Source organism: Xenopus laevis, chromosome 1S (assembly GCF_017654675.1).
Source record: "Xenopus laevis strain J_2021 chromosome 1S, Xenopus_laevis_v10.1, whole genome shotgun sequence".
Classification (NCBI taxonomy): Eukaryota; Metazoa; Chordata; class Amphibia; order Anura; family Pipidae; genus Xenopus; species Xenopus laevis.
The window spans coordinates 72,642,254-72,662,516 of record NC_054372.1 but is presented as its reverse complement, the minus strand read 5'-3'; the positions used below and the strand labels follow the sequence as shown (position 1 = coordinate 72,662,516).

Below are 20,263 nucleotides of genomic sequence, written 5' to 3'. Positions count from 1 at the left end.
ACTCAGATTTTCAGAGAGAAATGCACTATAACCAGCATGCCCAATATTTGCTGCATTCCTTCCTTAAATAGGGGCCGTAATTGACACCTGTTTTTTCAGAGAATGAATGACCTCACTAATTGAACTCCACACTGCTATTATTTGGAACAAGCCATTATTATTTTGAACAAACCTTACAAGAAATTAGTATATACAGAGTGTACAATCGGAGGATGGTTTACCCCATTTTCAATACACTGTAGCTGTGTTTTTTCTGCATTTCTTTTAGTTATATTTTTACCATATCGTCAAGCTTATATCTCCCATGGCTCTGTTACAATATGCATGATATTCATGATTAGTTCACCTCTTCCTCTTGGGATTAACTTTCTTTCTATCAGATTCCAAGCATCTGTTCCTGTTATTACCCCATGCAAATAGGAATTTTAGAAATGTAATTCCTTAGGAGCTATACACATTTTATTTCAACATATGTATTTAAATATGTGTTAAAACATTTCTCTCTCTCTGTTTATGCATTGTAAAGCTCTGTGTATCGGTGTGATGCAATATAACTATATATATATATATATATATATATATATATATATATATATATATATATATATATATTTTTTTTTTTTTTTTTTTTTTTTCCTGGAGTGCCCGCACCTATATATATATACAATAACATCTTGTAATATCCAACCTCTATTCACCTTTAGGTTTTTCTGTGGAACATCATACTGTACTCCATGCTGCTCCCTGGTGCCACTCACTGCTAGTCGTCTCTACTCAAATAATAATGGATCCAACCATTATTGTCCAAGCATACAAGCAAATTCAAGAGAATAATGGCAATAAATGTCTGTCATTTTAAAACATGCCACTTCCCTGCAGAGGTTGTGTTACTTTTTTTCACTGTGAAGATTTATAGAATGTCTTTGCAGAAAAAGCTGTTGCATTTCAGTCCATAATTCCCTATATATTTTATAAAAACTTACATAGGTACTCTTGGTTATATAAAGGAAATTGCCACAAAACGACTACTCCCAGCACAGGATACAATGGGCTGTTATTTGTTGTTTCAGAGCCAGATGAGATCTTGCATAGTTTGATTAAAAGACAATGTAGTATAGAGTATGTAGCACTGATTTAATGTTACACATTTCTGAGGAACAGGACAAAGCCTTATAGGGAAAGGGCATATTTTCAGCTACTGATATGGAGATTCCACATCACTAATCTGTTAAAAGGCAGTATATCTAATAACATAATAACAATATTTGATTGACAGCTGAGATTTTTAAATGAGCTTACAACAGCTATGAAGGTTTTAATAAAAAATAGAAATTGGATTTCATGTTTTATTTGAAAAGGACAATTATTCTATATATTTTTGTGTCTGGGTGACAGGTCCACTTTAAGTTAATTTCCTACAAATGATCTCTCTGACCTGACATTTACCTTAACACCTAGTTTTTGTATACAGGCTTAAACTGGTCATACTCCTAAAGGTCCATAAACCTAAAGCTGGCGAGGTTGCCAAACAAGGGGATCTTTCCCAGATATGCACTTCTTGAGGTGAATAATATCTAACCATTTGGTCCTCAGGGCAACAATTGTTTCATACTTTAGGTCAGGGCTGTCCAACTGGCTGCCCGCGGGCCGCATGCGGGCCGTGACCCCCCCTTGTGTGGCCCCCCACAGAAAATCTGCCTGCTGTGTCTGTTTACCATGTGTAAAATTTAAAATGTATCACTACAGAGATAATTTGCCCCTTCATTATTTAATCAAATTCAGACTGTAATCCCCTGTATTGTTCACACATTTAATTCCCCCTGCATTGTTCACACTTGTAACACCTTTATTGTTCACACCCCTAAAACCCTGTACTGTTCACACCTGGGACCCAGACTGAACCTGCCCACATTGTTCACCTGTTCACACCTTATTCAAAATGCTAATGGGACACCAGCACTGTGTCACTGTATGTAGTACATCTTAGAGTGGTCCTGATCAGTGGAAACTGTCTCCTGCTCTGTGCTGCCTTCCCTATGCTCTCCGTGTGTGCCATAATCTTGGCCTGGCCTACTCTGCTTGTGTGTGCCATACTCTGTCTGCCCTATGCTGCCTGTGTGTGCCATACTCTGCCTGTGTGTGCCCTGCTCTGCCTGTGAAACATATGCCTGGTATTTTCTGGGTGGTTGTTGACATTTGAAAACTATTGTTAGGGGCCCCTAAGGTGTTTTTAATCATGTGCTGGGGGGTGTTGTGTTATCCACAGGGGAGGAGGCATATGGATTTAAGGGTAGGTCTTAAAGGAACAGTTCAATGTAAAAATAAGAACCAAAAGACCAAATGATTGGTGCTCACTGCAGGGGTATAATTTATCACTCATAAGTGAAAAAATTGTCATATTAAAGGAACAGTTCAGTATAAAAATAAAAACTGGGTAAATAGATTGGTTGTACAAAATAAAAAAATGTTTCTAATATATTTAGTTAGCCACAAATGTAACGTATAAAGGCTGGAGTGAGTGGATCACTAACATAATAGAACAGAAGTGGATATGCTCTAGGGTAAAGTGGGAGTAGATGACAAGTACAAAAACCTAAATAATAGCAATAGCATTATAGCAATAAAAATGCAAATTAATCTGTAGAAGAGATCTGTAGATTACTTAGGGCAGTGTTGTTTATGTGCATGCTGAGGTCATCCAGCCATCATGCCAGTGTTTACACAATCCTCAGAATCCCCTATGACAGATGGATAAACAGTGTTGTCCTTTTTCCAGCACCAGAGGAGTATTGGGGTCAAGGAAGCTCCCAGAATAGTTAGGAATGTCCCAGCTAAACAAGCAAAGCTGGCAGCAGTAAACTACTATGCAGGAATGTACCCTTTAACACAGGAATTGATAACCTGCAGTCCCAGATCATTATTACACTGCAACTCCCAATATGCTCCTGACAACCATCAGCCAATGTGAGTATGCTTGAAGTTGGGCATCTTGAGGGCTGCATGTTGAACATTTTTGGGTCAATTGTGAAATCATATTTACACTTTATATTGTTTGACTTGTTCAATTAGATCACTACAAGGCATGGCCGGAAAAACGTAATTTTGTGCCCTCTTCCTCTTATCGTGGGAGTCATGTCTAAGAACTGCTCATTCTTTGACTCTTGACTTTATATATTTTTAAACTTTCTGGCTTAAACAAATATCAGATAAACAATGTCAACACAATAATATATTTTATTTTAAAATAACAATAGAAAAGTACCTTTAAACATGTCCCAAAGCTTCAATAACCATTTTGGTTTCGGCATATGTATTAAAAACAAACAAATTAGCATCTGTGCAAAACAGCAGCCCCCTTGTCTTTCAGTATGTACAGTAAGGGGGTCATTTACTAACCATCAAATTTAGATTTTTTTTCTATGAATCTTTAAAAATGTGTGGTTTTCTAATTTGTTAAAAAAACATAAAAATTAGAGATTTATTAAGTGTAAAAAACTGGAACATTTTCATACTAGGAATTGTCCAAAAAACTTACATTTTTAGAGGTTTTCAAGGTATTTGTATTATTTGATTTAGTCAAACAATAAGGAAAGGAAGCTGGAGCCCATCAACTCTAACCCTATTGATCTCACTAAACTTACCATTAAGAACAAATATGGGCAAATGAAGGTGACTTATTAGGAACAATGCTGTGGCTATACAGTGCTGGTTATACAGTATAACCTTTTTATATGAATTACTCACCGTAGTAATTACCCAAAACAGTTTTTCTAGAATAGATGCAGAACCTGGTGATATGTTTTCAGGAAACCAGACTGTTCAGCTGGCAGACTGATTGGCAGGGTAATATGTATTTGAAGTGAGATGAGTTTGTACACTGGCCCTGTCCTGTGCAAGGCCTGGTTATTGTTTCTTGTGACTCAGTTTGTCTAATAGCATATATAGAAACTTGTCTTGTTGATATTCTACTGGAAAATGACATGTGCCTATAGATCTGGAGGCTGCATTAGCCTACGTAAGATGTTCTGTAGGTTAAGAGCACATTGTAAAAACATGGGTAATGCTCTTTTATTATACATTCTAGTCCTTACACAAAAAAAAGCCTTACAAACTGATCTGCCATTTCTTTGCTCAAGAGCAAAGGGGCCATAGATATAGAATTGTGTTCTCAATGTAAACAATAAGATACATTCTTAGTGAATGGAGCTCTTTAAATCCCTTTTCTGCCAGACCTGAAATAAAACAGCACTCCTCTAAGTCAAGAAAAAAGTTTAAAGTGAAAGTATCTATAAAAAGTAGCTCAATTTTAAAGCTTCAGGCTTATAGTGTTTCTCCATATAATCACTTTTGTCAACGTTCTTTCTCTTTGGATGTATCTTTGGATGTTACAAATTAAATCACATTTTTTTGGAGAACTAACTCTATTGGAAACATTTTATATTTTGCACAGCCTATTCACCCAGATTTTATTTTTATACTGATTAATAGGAAAATAAGGGCGCAAACAGAGCTTTAGTTGACTGCTAAATGAAGTTCAAATATACAGTAGTTGTGTTTTACAGTATCAAGTGCAGCCTTGCTGTTTTTTCTGTATGTGGGGCCAAAAACAATGCTGAATTTGTCACTGGGCAGGGTGAAAAATATTACAACTGAGAACTCCATGAGGGCAGTGGTGCTACATGCTGACCAAGTGGTCTACTTGGAATAGGGTGCAGTAAAACTTCGAACCCCCCCCCCCCAAAAAAATCAGTGATATGATTGACGACAGTCATTCTCTGATAGACAGGCATTGCCACGTTAAGAAAATAATAATCAATCTGCATATTGATCTTGCATACAACTCTAGTTTAAAAGTATCGTCCACTTGATAATGTTGTGTAAAAAATGCACCATATTTTTTATTTCAGTATTTACTTGTCTCCTGAATTTTTCTCATTGGCACAAATGGATTATGCAAGTTCTGACTTGGTGTCACATAATGGCGTAGCATACGCAGATCAGGCAACATTAAAGAAAGTACACACCTTTTTCGGCTTAAATGGTATTATACATTTTGATAAATAGGCCCTATAGAGCAAATTAAGAAAAGCTATTTTTTTCAGTCCAGTTTCAGTGCACAAGTGCATTTATTTGAGTGAATTAGGCCCCAACATTTAAAATTTCCCTGTTCTTGACTGTATTCACCAGTTTTGTGGAGCAGAAGTTTCTGTTGACATGAACTTTTGTCTCACTGAGGTTAATCAAACCTATAACAGTCCAGTTTTTTACATTAACTTTTTTAACTGCCGCAGGTCTTAGGATCTGCAATGATAGAATTTTTTTGGTGGATCCATTTTATTCAAATGTGAGAAGGTATCCCTTCCACTAATGCCCCAAAGCATCCACTGTCAAGGTCCAGCCTGCCACATTTGGGTGATAGACAGACACGTGAGTTCTGCATGAGGTCAGAGGAGCTCATTAGTTGAGAGGCAGGTGATGAGAGATTAGGGGAAATGCCCTTGACAAAGAAAAACTCTGAATATGATACCATCTGAGAGGATTAATTCAGACAGGGTATAATGAATACTAAAAATACACATTATTTACAATAAATGCAAATAGTGAAATGGGCAAAACATATTGAAACAGAATGAAAGAAAAAGAGAACACAAGTTGTTGTTATAGACACAATTAGTATTTTGTAAAAGCAAATTCACTGGTTCACACATAATGAGTGACAAACTGTGGCTATTACAGTCAGGGTCACAGCTCACTTTGGGGTTACGCTATTTAACACACATCATTTTAAATTATAGTGCTATTTGCTGGGCAGGGGGATGAATTTGCTTTGTCAGATCTTTTTTTAGTTTAACATTGTCTTAAAAATGAGTTTACATTCAGTTACACTTTAAACACACACAAGCGTCCATCTTATTTATACACAATGTGGTCCTCTTCAAACACAAAAAGCAAAATAACACACTAAATAAAAATAATATAGTAAATCAGTCTATTTGTTCCAAAGGCACTAAGGGATTGCTTACATACAAGAGATAACTTGGAATTTACATGTGTCACCATGGGTATCAACAATTCTTATTAGTATTGTAAAAGGGGACGTTCACCTAAAAAATGAACCATTATTATGATTTAGATGGATAAACCAAGACCAATTTTTCGTGTTTCTTTCTGTTTCTATTTGTCTTTCAATTCTACATATCTTTATATGCAAATAGAAAATGATATATGTCCACTTCTGGCCTAAGTGACACCTCTCCAGTGATCTGCACTGCTGTGTGTAACACAACATGCTGAACGAGGTGCAACTCTGTGCACTCCATTTTGGGAGAGCAAATTGTTGTTGGTATGGGCACACAGCACAATCTCTATGGGTGGGGGGTCAAATTTCTATGTATGTACTATATGTTTATTTTTGTCTTTGATCTTATTTTAATCTCTATACTTAATATGAAAATAAAACGTACATGTAAAAAATCTTAATTCAATTGCGGATCTCCTACTAACAGCACATTAGGAACTCTGCTACAAAAATATTAGTTCTGTGCCTATGATATTAGCATATCCTATGGGTGGCTGTTATTGGGGTGCACTTAAATTAGCACAGCTAATATTTATTGGGGGATGCCAAATGTTAAGACCCCCGAGTGAGTATAACACCTGAGACCCTGATGCTCATGCTCTCTGAAAACTATACCAGGCCAGGGTACTTGGTTAGTAGCACCATGCTGTAAACATCTTCCACTTTTTCACTGCAGCCCAGGGATGTCTGAAATCCAGCTGTTTGCTCTTAAGTTTGACTTTTCACTCTACTGCATATGTGCACATGGACTGTACAGATGATCCAGAAAGAAGCAGATGGTGGTGTATTGCTCCTACATCAGTTCCCCATTTGGTGCACTTTTCAGCAAACAGATCTGCCTTGGGTATTAGGTAGACAATTGTAATCACTTTGGGGGAGGGGGGCTAACATATTGCATATTGCAACCCTTTAGTAATTATGCCTTCCCTTCTCCTTTGTCCTTAGTGCTATCAGTTGGATGGAGTGCTGGCACAGTTAAATAGTTGGTCCCTCTCAACTTCCACAGCACTTGGTCCATCCAAAATGACTAACCAGGCCTGGTTGGGTACTGAAAACTCAGGGTTAGTAGCTAGCACAAGAGCTAACACTGTTGTATTGGAGCCGTAAAGGAATTATCCACTAGTATTATCAATTTCTTTCCTGATAAAGTGGTTATTTCCCAGCAGTGGTACAATTGCACTATATTGCGAGAAGCTTTCACTTAAAATCTGGATTCATTCTTCAGCACATAGAAGCTACATTACAGCATACTGTATAAAATAAGTACATAAGGAAAAAATAGCTTCTAAGTTCCTATTAAAATCCTTCAGCGTTTATATAAAGTAGTACCATATAAACATATTAAATACAATATAAAACATATTTATCAGAGAACTGAAAAGAAGCCAAACATTCCAGCACAGATAACATTTAGTTCTATTGACCAACAAATCTGCATAGAGAAAATGCCTGAGTTTAACCCTTGCACATCTACACAAAGTCCGTATGCTGCGTCTGAGGTCTCATTCTTCTAGTGAAATAGGAAAAGGTACTGTATATAGATACTGCTTTAGGTGAAGTCAACTCTGCTTGCAAAGTGGGCTTCAACCTACCTCAGCCACTAAATGATGAACCTTGCCACAGGTGTGCAATTTGTTTGCTTTGGTTACCATAATGTACCTTTGTAGGGAATTATTATTCACTAACTGGAAAAGGGTATTTCCTGAGTATGTTCTGTTTTGGCAATTTTAAAGATTGTTTTTCAGTTTTCTACAAGGACAGCTCAAAATGGATATGCCCAGGAATACTGAAGGACAATGGCACTCTACCCTTCTAAATCTGATATAGTTGAATCTGCCTCATCAATGTTGTGCCTGCAGCTGTATTGGCAGTGGCACTGTCCATAGTAGAAAGCAGGGTTATAATTATTGCAGCACATTTCAAACTACAGGAAACTTTTCTAACTACATAACCTAACTTTTTGTTAGGCTTTTATTAAATGTCCCCAAATTGTCTCCCAGAAATAGCTGGCTCATCATTACAACTGATTATAATTGGACTTGACAACATATGCACTTTGATTAGTCAGTACATGCTTATACAACAGAGATGTTAGCCTCTTGATTCTCCTTGTTGTGATTGTTGAGCTACTGAGAGTTGTAGATCAACTCTGATACACCCACATTCATACAGAAATGTATAACAGTCAGATGCTTATAAGGCAATTTTTACTTTGGTCCAGACTTAAAGGAACAGTAACACCAAAAATGAAAGTGTATTAAAGTAATTGAAATATAATGTACTGTTGTCATGCACTCATAAAAGTTATGTGCCCCTGTACTAATAAAAGCCATGTGCTTGATTAAGAAACGTTACTATAGTTTCTATAAACAAGCTACTAGGGCAGCCATTCAAGCTGGAGAAAAATACACAGGTCACATAGCAGATAACAGAATATAATTTTTTTTATCTGTTATCTGCACAAATGGCTGCTCCCATGGCTACACAGCAGCTTGTTTATATACACTACAGTAGTCTTTCTGAAGCAAACACACTACTTTTACCAGAGCAGCAGTACATTATATTTTATTTACACTATTTGTTTGGTGTTACTGTTCCTTTAAAACGAAAAGTGCACATACCACCTTGCCAGTTGTTGCTGCTACACTACAACTCCCAGCAAACCTTTTGAACAATACCAACTGGGAAAACTGTATATTCTAATTAGTGAATACATGATCAAACTGGGGTTTGTGGGATTGTAGCAACACATAAAATGGTGCAATTGTTAGGGGGGCACTGTATTTAAAAAATGCAAAAGGGTAATTCTGGAATATGGTAACATTTGACCTAGCTAATCTTGTTTGCATGCATCCTTCCTAATTTGTATGACTGATTGATATGCAAAGTATAAAAGATACTAAGAACTGTTGCTCACATTCCTGTACTACACTGGCCAGACTAACTGACTGGTGATGCAACCAGACCAAAGTTGATCAGCCATAAAGAAAAAGCTCTCTAACTAATGACCTTATTCCCCCTGGTATATGACATCCCAGCAAAACCAGGCAGATTTTTGGGCTCTTGCTTAAAATATTACTTACCTAAAGTGACTTGACATCTTTAATATTAACATGAAAATCTTTTTTTGTCCCATCTGTGCAAAATATGAAAGGCCTTCTGTTTAAAATTCCCTTAAAATAATACATTTCCCCCCACATAATATAAAAAGATACATTATTTTCACCAAATGGTGTTTTGGAAAGATCTTACTCTCATTACTGTTGCTATGAATTGGCATACAACTAGGTAATACTGGAAAGCACACAAATGTGTATTCAATATTTACAGCTCATTTTAACAAAAATAGCATGACAAAATATCTATTCCTTAAATACAATTCTTTGCATTTTTGTATGCTTTTAGACAATATCTTAAACATGCATATCACATGAGGCTTAAAATCCAAACAAAAATAGATTTTTTTTTAATTACAAGCCATAAAAAATTGTAGCACAAACTAGTGTGTCTGACACAGTGTTAAGATTGCTTGGGGTGGACATTGCTTGCTTTAACCAGTTCTGCTCTCAAGTGGTTGGCTTAGGATTGAAAGCATATGTTAGGTAGCAATGCTTTGATAGCCAAACTTTCACATAAGGCACTTTGCAGTTCTTTACAGTGTACAAAGGTAGGACATTTTCACGTTCTTTTCTTTCTTCTTATATTGGGTATAAATCAGATGTGTGATAGAGGCTGGGGAAATGTCTTGAAGGGATCAAACATGGAGTAAATGGTGGTCTCTAAGCCTGAAGGAAGAATGAATTAAATGTTAGTGACCACTAAACATAAGGCACACATATAAAAATATTAAAAAATAAATTATCTTCTGTGGTATATTGTTCTATCCTAATGAACATCCTACACTCTTAGCAAGTGTTTAGCTATGCACATTGCTTTATATGACACTGATAACATTCTGTTAGACAGCACACAAGAAAAATGTAGTCTGCAGACTTGATAAGTATATTATTGCAGGAACATCCTCCAATGGCTCCAATGAGGAATGGTGAAGTGGATTGTTGCAGACAGCAAGAGGATCTGTAGATGCTTAGGAGATTTCTTTGGGCTGTATGGATTTGTAATGCAATTTGTCTTGTTGCTGGATAGGTACTATGGGGCAAATTTACTAACCTCCGAAAATTCGCCAGCGACGGCTTAGCTCAGAGTGCAACACTTCGTCAGGCGTAGATTCACTTGGACAACACCAACTCACTAAAATCCAAAGTTGTGTCCAGGGCAAAGTTGTACATATGCAAATTAGGGGCAGTGAGGGAAATCACGTGACTTTTTGTCACAAAACAAGGTAGTAAAAAATGTTTTCCCCTTCCCACCCCTAATTTGCATAAGCATATGCAGGATTCGGTTCAGTATTTGGTTGAATCTTTCGCAAAGGATTCAAGGGTTCGGCCAAATCCAAAATAGTGGATTTGTTGTATCCCTAATTCCTTCTTCTTTTTGTGCGCACATTTTAATTTTGTGTGCGCATTTTTAAAAACTAAGTTAGAATAAATGCAAAATTTTGTGTTTTCACACAAAATTCTTTGTGCGCACCACAATCTGTTGTGTGCACAAGCAGACAGTTTAGAAGGAACATTGGTGTTGGATTACCCAAGATCAATGTAAGGAATACAAATTTTATCTAATTACACCAGTGTCGGACTGGCCCACCAAGATACCAGGAAAGCTTCCGGTGGGCCCAGGTGTCAGTGGGCCCTCATGCTGCTAAATATTTGGCCTATTTAATGGCCATTCCCTATTTCTATGAGAACAAAGAGGCTAAATAGATGGAATAATAGATTATAGTATGTAAAGAAAACAGAAGAGGCAAATAGAGGTGAGGAGAGGAAAAATAAAAGCGCTGAGAGAAAGTTTTTTTGGTGGGCCCCTGGTGTCCCAGTCCGACACGGAATTACACTAATCTTACTTAGCAGTTTTTTAAAGATGACATACAAAAAATAAGAAAAATGATTCACATGTTGCCATGCATGTTCTGTGATTAAAAGACCCAGGGGCAGAACTAGGGACTGACTAGGCACTTTCCTAGCATAGACCCATTTTGTAAAAAGGGGAGGCACAATTATAATAAATGGTTATAGCAGTTGTATTGTCCAGATCCAATGGACTATCAAAAACAGATCCTTGTTTCTCTCTTCTACCTTCCTGTGTAACTTTGTCTGTGTCTGTCACTACCATTGCCAGGCAGTGGGTAAGAGGGTATTAGGTTTAATAGTTAAAGCTGGTATAAATACCCTCCTTAGGTATACAATAAGGTAAAATAATTCCAAATCAGCGGGAAAGATACCATTAGGCGCAGAATTCTGCTGCAAGAAGTTCATTTATTCGCCATAATATGTTTTGAGCCATACAAACCCTTTATCTGCTCCCTTGGGTGCCAAAGCTGCTTAGTCCAACCTAAGAAAAATAACACAAGCATGGCAATGGTAGTTGAAGGATATGGAGTTGAGACCCGAAAATTGGGATGGATCAGGAGGGAGGCACCAAATGCAACTAAAAGAAGGCTACTCAACCAAGAGGCCTTTTACAGAAGAGAAGTGCACTCACAAAGATGAATGCTAGATAGGGGGCTGGCCTTCCTTGTCCTTAAAAAAATAGAATTGTTCTGATATTTATGGTAGCTTTGAAAAAAATCAAATGCAATGAAAACGCTTTCTGAATAATAGGTTATTGTGCAACAGACATAGCTGAACTATTTTAGATGCAAGCACTCACCATTATGACTCGTCCAGCATGGCTGAATAAGGGTTGGGGTAAGTAATTATCTTAGAGTCTCCAAAATTAGTCTTTGTAAATCTCTTTTTCCTTTCTGCTGATTATGGTTTCAACCAGTTCCTGGCCAACAACAACATTGTTCTGCTGATTTGTATCTATTTAATAAGCACATGTGTTGGAAATCAGTGCTTGCTTTGATAGGGCTTTTTCTATGATGCTACAAGTATGGAATCCAAAAGCAACAGACGTCACTGCTCTGAACTCAGATCACCCATTATCTTTCAAAAATAAACAAACTAGTGTTTCAGACCTGTGATAGCACTGTATAAATCATACACAAACATTACTAAATAATGTGTAATCTGGGAATCCCAAATTATTTACAGTGTCCAAATTTGAGTTAAATGCTCTTGCCATTTAAGACCATCTTGCTTTACTTTGTCAAGATTTCTATACAGTCTATAACAAAACATAAAGCTGTCATGCCTTGTAGGGGTCTGCATGTTCTCAGGGATAACCCCATTCAAGCAAAATAGCTTTTTAGGATTTTACCACAATCATTTGCAATCAGTCTCTTTATTGCATAACTAACCTGCTTATGACAAATATACACTATTATAAATGAAAAGGGACAAAGACATCAATAAAGAGATGCAAGTTGAAAAGAACAAATAGTTATATAGTTATATGGTGTCTGTTTTCTGTAAAAAGAATAAAATAAGAACAAGAAAAATTATAAGTCAATTACTACGGAAATTGTTCCATTTATTTTTCAGGTATAAGTAGGTTCTTCCATAGTCCTTGCCTGTGCACCACTTTATTATCGACCAGATTATAAATAATGTCATTATACTTCTACAGTAAATGCTTTATACAGGTTAAAGTATAAGTACAGTATGGTCATCCTAATTGAAGTTGCCCACATAAGGGTCCTTCCATAATGTCTAGCTTCATGCTTTAAGCCTAATAATAAGATTTAAACATCAATAAAAAAAACATCAAGTACAAGGAACTGTCCTGTTACATAGTTTTAAGTGATTTGCATTTTACTTGTAAGAAGTATTTGTTTAAATAAAACACTGTGCCAAATGGCATTGTCATATTTTCTTGAAACACTTACAGGCACATTTATCAAGGGTCGAATTTTGAATTCATGTGAGTTTTTTAAAACTCCCATAAACTCCCATGAACTCGAAATTCTAAACATCTAAATTTATTACAAAAATCAATTTTTTTTAACTTGGGTGAATAGGATCGGGCCAGAAAACTCAAATTAAATTCGATTCGAATTTTAAAAACTCGATTTGAGTTTTTTTCTCCGAAAAAAACTTGAATGTCAGGAAGGCTGCCAATAACTCCAAAATGATCCCTGGACGTCTCCCATTGACTTTAACAGCAATTCGCAAGGTTTTAGGTGGCGAATAGTAGAATTTGAGTATGATAAATCTTGGGCCAGAGTATGATAAATCTTGAAAATAGAATTAAATTTTTTTTAAAAACTCAAATTTTAATAACTCCCTAGTTGAATTTGACAGTTTTGACCAAAAATAACTAAAAAATCTGAATATTGAATTAAAATTTTTAATTCAACCCTTGATAATTCTGGATATAGAATGATTAGAACTGTTTTTAACTATGGCAGTATGTTGGTGCAGCGCTTAGAATTGCTGACTTGTGATTCTAGGCTCAATACAGAAAGATTAATTGGCACCTTATAAAACATAGCATATTGTGTGTGAATGTTCTTATATTGTAAGGTCTATTGTGAGCAGGGACTGGTGTATCATCTCTAGAAAGCCAGTAAAATATTTCGGTGCTATATATAAAGTAGGGATGCACCGAATCCACTATTTTGGATTCGGCCGAACCCCCGAATCCTTCATGAAAGATTTGGCCGAATACATTTGCATATGCAACTTACAGGTGGGAAGGGGAAACATTTTTTACTTCCTTGTTATGTGACAAAAAGTCATGTGATTTCCCTCTCTGCCCCTAATTTGAATAAGCAAATTAGGATTCAGATTCAGTTCGACCGGGCAGAAGGTTTTGGCTAAATTGGAATCCTGTTGAAAAAGGCAGAATCCTGGATTCGGTGCATCCCTAATATAAAGAATAATTTACTTTTACAGCCAGTGAAATCCAGATCAAAGCAATATGACTAAATATGGCTCAAAACAATTATAAATATAGAGAACTGAAACAACAATAAAAATCTGGCTAGCAGCAATATACATAATCATTCTCAGCTTGCAATGTGTCAGATATTTACTACAAAAAAATTAAATAACATTTTATCACTCCAATTCCAAATAGTTTGTCATGCAACCTGATAACACAGAATTTGCAGCTTCCTTTTTAGTTTGGTCAATGAAAAAAATACTGTTGGACAAAGCAAGTAACTGCTTTAACCTGACATGTTCCAGAACTCTCCACCCCTGGGAACAATTCAGCTTTCTGCAACAGATTTCAGGTAGTGCAGTCGTTTCTAGAGGGACTAGAGCCAAATAACATGCTAAATTAGGTTACACTATTAAACGATACAGTTTATGAGCGTTTACTGTTGTAAAGCAGATTTACTGTATTCTTTGGCCAGTTAACAAATGGCACCTGGCTTTTGAATTTTCCCCACTCTGAAATGTAATAGTTATTTTTTTGCCAGATTGTTGAAGAGACATCTGTGGCTGTTTGATATATTTATACAATCAGATGTTTGCTTTTAAACAGCTAACCACTAAATATCACCTGCTAATTGGTTGCTATGGTATACTAGACTTTTGCACCTTTTATTACATCACCTCATAAAACAATGTCTACAAAGTGTGATTAAACCATACATGTCAGACTCACTCTGTCTCCATCGTCTTTGCAAATATAGGTCTTGGCACTCCAAATCTATAGCTGCATGAACATGCCAAAATAGTCTCTATACTTCGAGCTAAATTATACATAGTAAAAGGGAACGCTGTTTTGACATAATGTTAAGCTATCTCTGTACAGGCTTTGAACATGAAAATAATTACGATTGCTTCTATGCTAGGTGGCTGCATGGCCTTGAATGAAAACCAATGCTGATTGGGAAACAGACAGCAGTACTGGGCACTAAACGATGCCCACCCCTGAATGATATCAAATATTCCTTGAGTAGGCTAGAATATCAGCTGACAGGTCTACATGGGCCACCATTTAATTCAGTAACTGGCAATAGGTTGAAATGTTTAGGTTACAGGACAGATCCAAGGCAGTAGCTATGACTGCAAAGTGCTTTTATTGGGGAAAAATGCTCCACAACATGTTTCGGGGCGTTGGCCAACGCCCGAAACATGTTGTGGAGCATTTTTCCCCAATAAAAGCACTTTGCAGTCATAGCTACTGCCTTGGATCTGTCCTGCTTTCTATTATAATACTGACTGTATCAATTTGGGTGTGGACACAGGACACCTTGCAGGAGAATCCACCTACATGTACTAAAGGTGAGCTACAGCCTATTTATAATTGATTTACCTGAAATGTTTAGGTTATTCTAAAATGACCCACCACTTGGGTGTTGGATTTCTACATTTGTGAGGGCTACTAAGGAATAGGAGTTGGGGGTGACATCACAGCATAGGATGATAAAGTCACTGATGAAGAGTGGGGAACGATCCACGGGGCTATCTGTGCCCTCTAAATCATAAAAAATTGCAATACACAAGAGGCTAGCCCAAAACGATATATAAGGGATTTTGGTTGTAATTAATTAGTCTTATAGAATATATGAATGTTGAATTTTAGTAACGGATTCCTATTATGTGACAAGCAAAAGTGAGATCAGTAAGCATACAGTTAATTGAATATTAATGAATTAAAGCATATAGTTATTGATTTATTAACAGGGATTTACAACTTACCAGCACACTGTTGAAGTGATGAATAGCCTGAGACTCCAGTGGCCAACAAAGAATAGAACATTAATACCCACAAGACAGACTGCAGCAACCATCACACACCTGGTACCTGCAAAACAAAATCCCATTTGTAAGCACTTCTGCTTTTCAGTTATATTTTCGTTTTCACATAAAACAATATATTTTTTCTTTTTTCATATGTGACATTTTTGGAAAATGATGATTGAAGTTTTAGTACAGCCCTTCACATACTATATATTTCAAATAATCTTTTTCAAGCATCTTGTTGCTCTTCAGGAGATAAACCTGGAACAACTATAATTTCGTGAGACTTTGCATGTGTCTAAATTAACTATGCGTGCCTCCACCCGGGCTGACACAATTGTTTTGGGTGCAGGCAGGACTGGACACTAATGCCAGCATAGGGGCTGATTCTCAGTCCGTGTATTTCAACAGGCAGATTTTCAACCCCGTCTGACATTAGCCTTACTTTGCACAAATAAGGCCTCACGTGTTCATACTGATTTGAATTTAAAGGAACAGTTCAGTGTGAAAATAAAAACTGTGTAAATAAATAGGCTGTGCAAAATTAAAAATGTTTCTAATATAGTTAGTTAGCCAAAAATGTAATATATAAAGGCTGGAGTGACTGGATGTCTAATAAAACAGCCAGAATCCAACTTCCTGCTTTTCAACTCTATAACTCTGAGTTAGTCAGCGACTTGAAGGGGGGCCACATGGTACATTTCTGTTCAGTGAGTTTGTAATTGATCCTCTGCATTCAGCTCAGATTCAAAGGCAACAGATATGACCCATGTGGCCCCCCCTCAAGTCTCTGATTGGTTACTGCCTGGTAACCAGGGTAACCAGTCAGTGTAAACCAAGAGAGCTGAAAAGCAGGAAGTAGTGTCCTGACTGACTTGTTATACATTAAATCACTCCAGCCTTTATACATTACATTTTTTGGCTAACTAACTATATTCGAAACATTTTTTATTTTGCACAGCCTATCTATTTACCCAGTTTTTATTTTTACACTGAACAATTCCTTTAATGTATATCTTTTACTAGAAAGCACAAGGTTGGGGAAGGGAACATGTAAAACCCAATGCAACTGGAAAATGACAGTTTGGAAGTTTACATAGAGGTCAAAAACATTTGAATGGAAGATGGAGGGAAAATGTGACTATGGTAGTATATTGAAAAAAGTGCAACTGAAGAGCAATTTTGATTTAATAAGGAAATTAAAGTTAAAAATGTGAATGAGAACTTATAGAGCAAGTTCCAAAAGAGCAGGGGCTAAAATTGGCATGATAGTTACAGGGCTGTTGTATGTATCCTGAAGAACAACAGAGCAAAGGAAGGTACTTGCAACTCCCTTACCTTCCCAACAAACGAAAAGCCCAGAGCTCAATAATTTTAGAATTGAATCAAGGGGAGGAAGATAATTGACAGGTTTATTTTTCTAAAACTTAAGTGCTGAAGGATGTTTTCCCAGACATTTTTATAACTTTTCCCCTTGTGCTGCTGGGCATTTCCATGAATCTCTGAACTCAAAGAATAGTTCAGAAGTTATAAGACATACTCACACTAGAGAGGTACAGTAGGGCACAAATGCTTACTGACTATATACTAGCTGTTACAGGTGTTTGCACCCATTTGTTTTACATTTACAATCAATTGTAAATGAGAACAAAAGCCATAAATGATAGACAATGTTTATGATTTGATGATAACATTTTCAACCCAAAATACTTCAGTAATTATGGCACTGAAAAAATCCCTATTCAAATGTCTTTTCGCCTGGAATTTTGGACCACAAGCATTACAGCTCCCCCAGGCGCTGTAGCAATGTGCGCACTGACCCCTAAAGCATCATCTTCTCCTGTGCACTGTTGTGCATGTAAACAAAACTCTACAGCACTCATGGATAAGACCATTTTTAGAGGAACCAGAGGTTTTTAAACTTACTTGCTTTTTACTGCTTGCTTGCTGCTAAATGGGCTTTGTCAGGTTTTTAGGTGTGTTCAGTAACTCTCTTTTACCAAGATTCCTAAATCTGCCCCAGACTACTAAAAACATTTAAACATTACAAAAAACCTAATAGCATTGTTTTACAATCAACTACAGGGTACTGTTTTCAGAAAATAAGCAACTAATTAAACAAAAAGTAAGGACTAAACTACACTGCAGATTTTTGTCAGATTTTGTGGGTGAGGCTTTATTTGACAGAATTTTGTCATGCAACAGCACAAGGTTTTATGTAATACCACAGAATCTTATCCTGAAAGCTGTAATTTAAGTCATATCAGATAGTTGAAGTCGGATCAGATGCTGTGTTTTGTTCTTGCATCTACATCCATCAGTCAATGTATTTCAATGAGAAAAAAGTTTTTTCAGACACCATGCAGCACTCCCTTCCAACATGTGTCGGGTGGCAATTCTTCAGTGTAGTTTACACATCACATTTTTATTTTGCCATTATTATTATTATTATTGTTGTTATGTTTTACTTATATAGTACCAACACATTAACCCAGTGCTTTATAGTATATATAATTCACATCAGTCCCTGCACCAGAGGATCATACAAGCTAAGTCTCTATCGCATTCACACACACTATTGGCAATTTTATCAGGAGACAAATGAACCTTATGATTTTGGAGTGTGGAGGAAAACCAAACTACCAGGAGGAAACCCATGCAGACACAGAGAGATCATACATACCTGTATTGTTTTGCAGTATCTACTTGCATGTTAATACAGTACAACCCCCATTTTATTTTTTTCAGGGGACTAGAAAAAAATTGTGTAATATAAAACCAGGGAACTGTATTATACATAATATACTGGAGGGACCATAAATAACACAGTAAAATGCAGGAAAACTTAAAATCAGGGTATGTAGAAATGATTTGACATTGTACATTGTATTTGTTTTCCTATTCAGTTGCAGTTAGTGGTATTTAACAAACAATATGACTTTGTCCAAATGGACACATGGCCCATTTCAACTAGTTGAGAAGTATATGAAATCACCTCCCATTGGCTTGAAATCAAAATGCCTGAAAGTGGCCTTTTCAGCACCCAGTGTGCAATCAAATAATAAGACTAATACAAAAGTGATTAGCTTTTGCGGACCTTACTGGCCATTAATTGTTAATGACCATTAGAGTCTGTTGGAGTTGCGTTGGTCATTACAGTGCTGCACTTTGGGACTACTTAAAGCTTCAAGACCCCCAAATAACTCCATGAAAGCCTTACAAACCACAACTGTCTTACTAAGAAGCCTTTATCAACTGCCCTGCCATCAACACATATTTGTGTTTTAGCAGGTGATATATCCATGTTAGCAAGGTTTTGTTCAAACTTGTATGATGGAGGAGACAAGCTGGGAATCAGTAAAGCAATGGAAATAAGCACCAAAGTTTTGTTGCATTGGTAAGTGCTTTCATTTCGCTGCTTTTCTAAAACATGCTATTACATGGCAAGCACAAAAAGCAAATAGTAGACAATAACACCCTAATGTGAATGACCTCACTGTGGATGGTATGCGGCCCCCCACTCATTTCACAGCAATGACATCACTTATATTTGTATGTTAGTGGTACACTTCTGGAATGTATTAAAGGATTAGGCTGTATCTAAAGGCATAGAAAAGAAACTTTAACCCCATGGGCGCAGTGGAGCTTTAAGAGTAAAACTAAACCTCTTCATCATCTTTCAGCCATGAATCGCTTTAATTTATTGGATATATTATTTGGTCTATAACTATAACTGTAACAGTGTTTCCCTGATGGGCATGTTTGGTACTAACTATAACAGTCTCTACCTGGTGGGCATACTGTATTTGGAAACCCGAGTGGTTTTTAAGCAAATATTTACTATTGTTTTACATTACATTACATTTTCCTTTGTAATAATAAAACAGTGTGTTTCATACAACCATAACTAAGCTGTATAAATTGATATAAGTGCCAAAGTAATCCTATTCAGCTTAGCTAATGTTTAAATGTTTTTTTTTGTTTTTACTTTTGACTTAAACGGCACCTATAGCATAAAAATAGTTCCCCCACACACACACCAGAAGCACAGGCTAACATATCCTACACTCTGGATGGGATAAACAATTGTATCTTTTTAAGAAAATGCCCCTAGCTCTCCTGGTGTGGATGGCCATACACAAATGCACAATGAGGACAATAACTTGCTCATTATATGTATGTTTGTGCCTCAAAAATGGCTACATGCACTAGGTATTCCCTCCCAGTGCAGGATTAAGAGCACTTGCTAGGGAGCTTTTCTTAAAAATACTATTGCTTCCCCATCTGGAATGTGAGTTCTGTTGGACCACACCTCTGCACAATTTTGATGTGATGGGTGCCTTTTAAGGTAAAAAAAGAAAAATAACTCTGTCCAAAAAACTCAAGTCCCAAACCTATTTATAATATATCAGCTTCTCCAAATTGTACTCTTTTTTGTACACAGTTCTGTTGCAATAATAATCACATATTTATTAACTTGAATATT

The 20,263-nt window shown here is 36.5% G+C and overlaps 1 protein-coding gene across 2 annotated transcripts in view; it reads right to left on the bottom strand.

Moving 5' to 3' along the window:
- Positions 1-9,167: 9,167 nt before the first annotated feature.
- The window catches only part of rbpms.S (RNA binding protein with multiple splicing S homeolog), a 129,502-nt gene continuing 118,406 nt past the window's right edge, over positions 9,168-20,263 (bottom strand). For both annotated transcript variants that reach the window (XM_041579727.1, XM_018243478.2), the window contains 2 exons: positions 15,736-15,841; positions 9,168-9,864 (listed from right to left, as the gene is read on the bottom strand). In XM_041579727.1, coding sequence (XP_041435661.1) covers positions 15,796-15,841 — 46 coding nt within the window. In that variant the 3' untranslated portion in view covers positions 9,168-9,864; positions 15,736-15,795. The remainder of the gene's footprint in view (positions 9,865-15,735; positions 15,842-20,263) is intronic.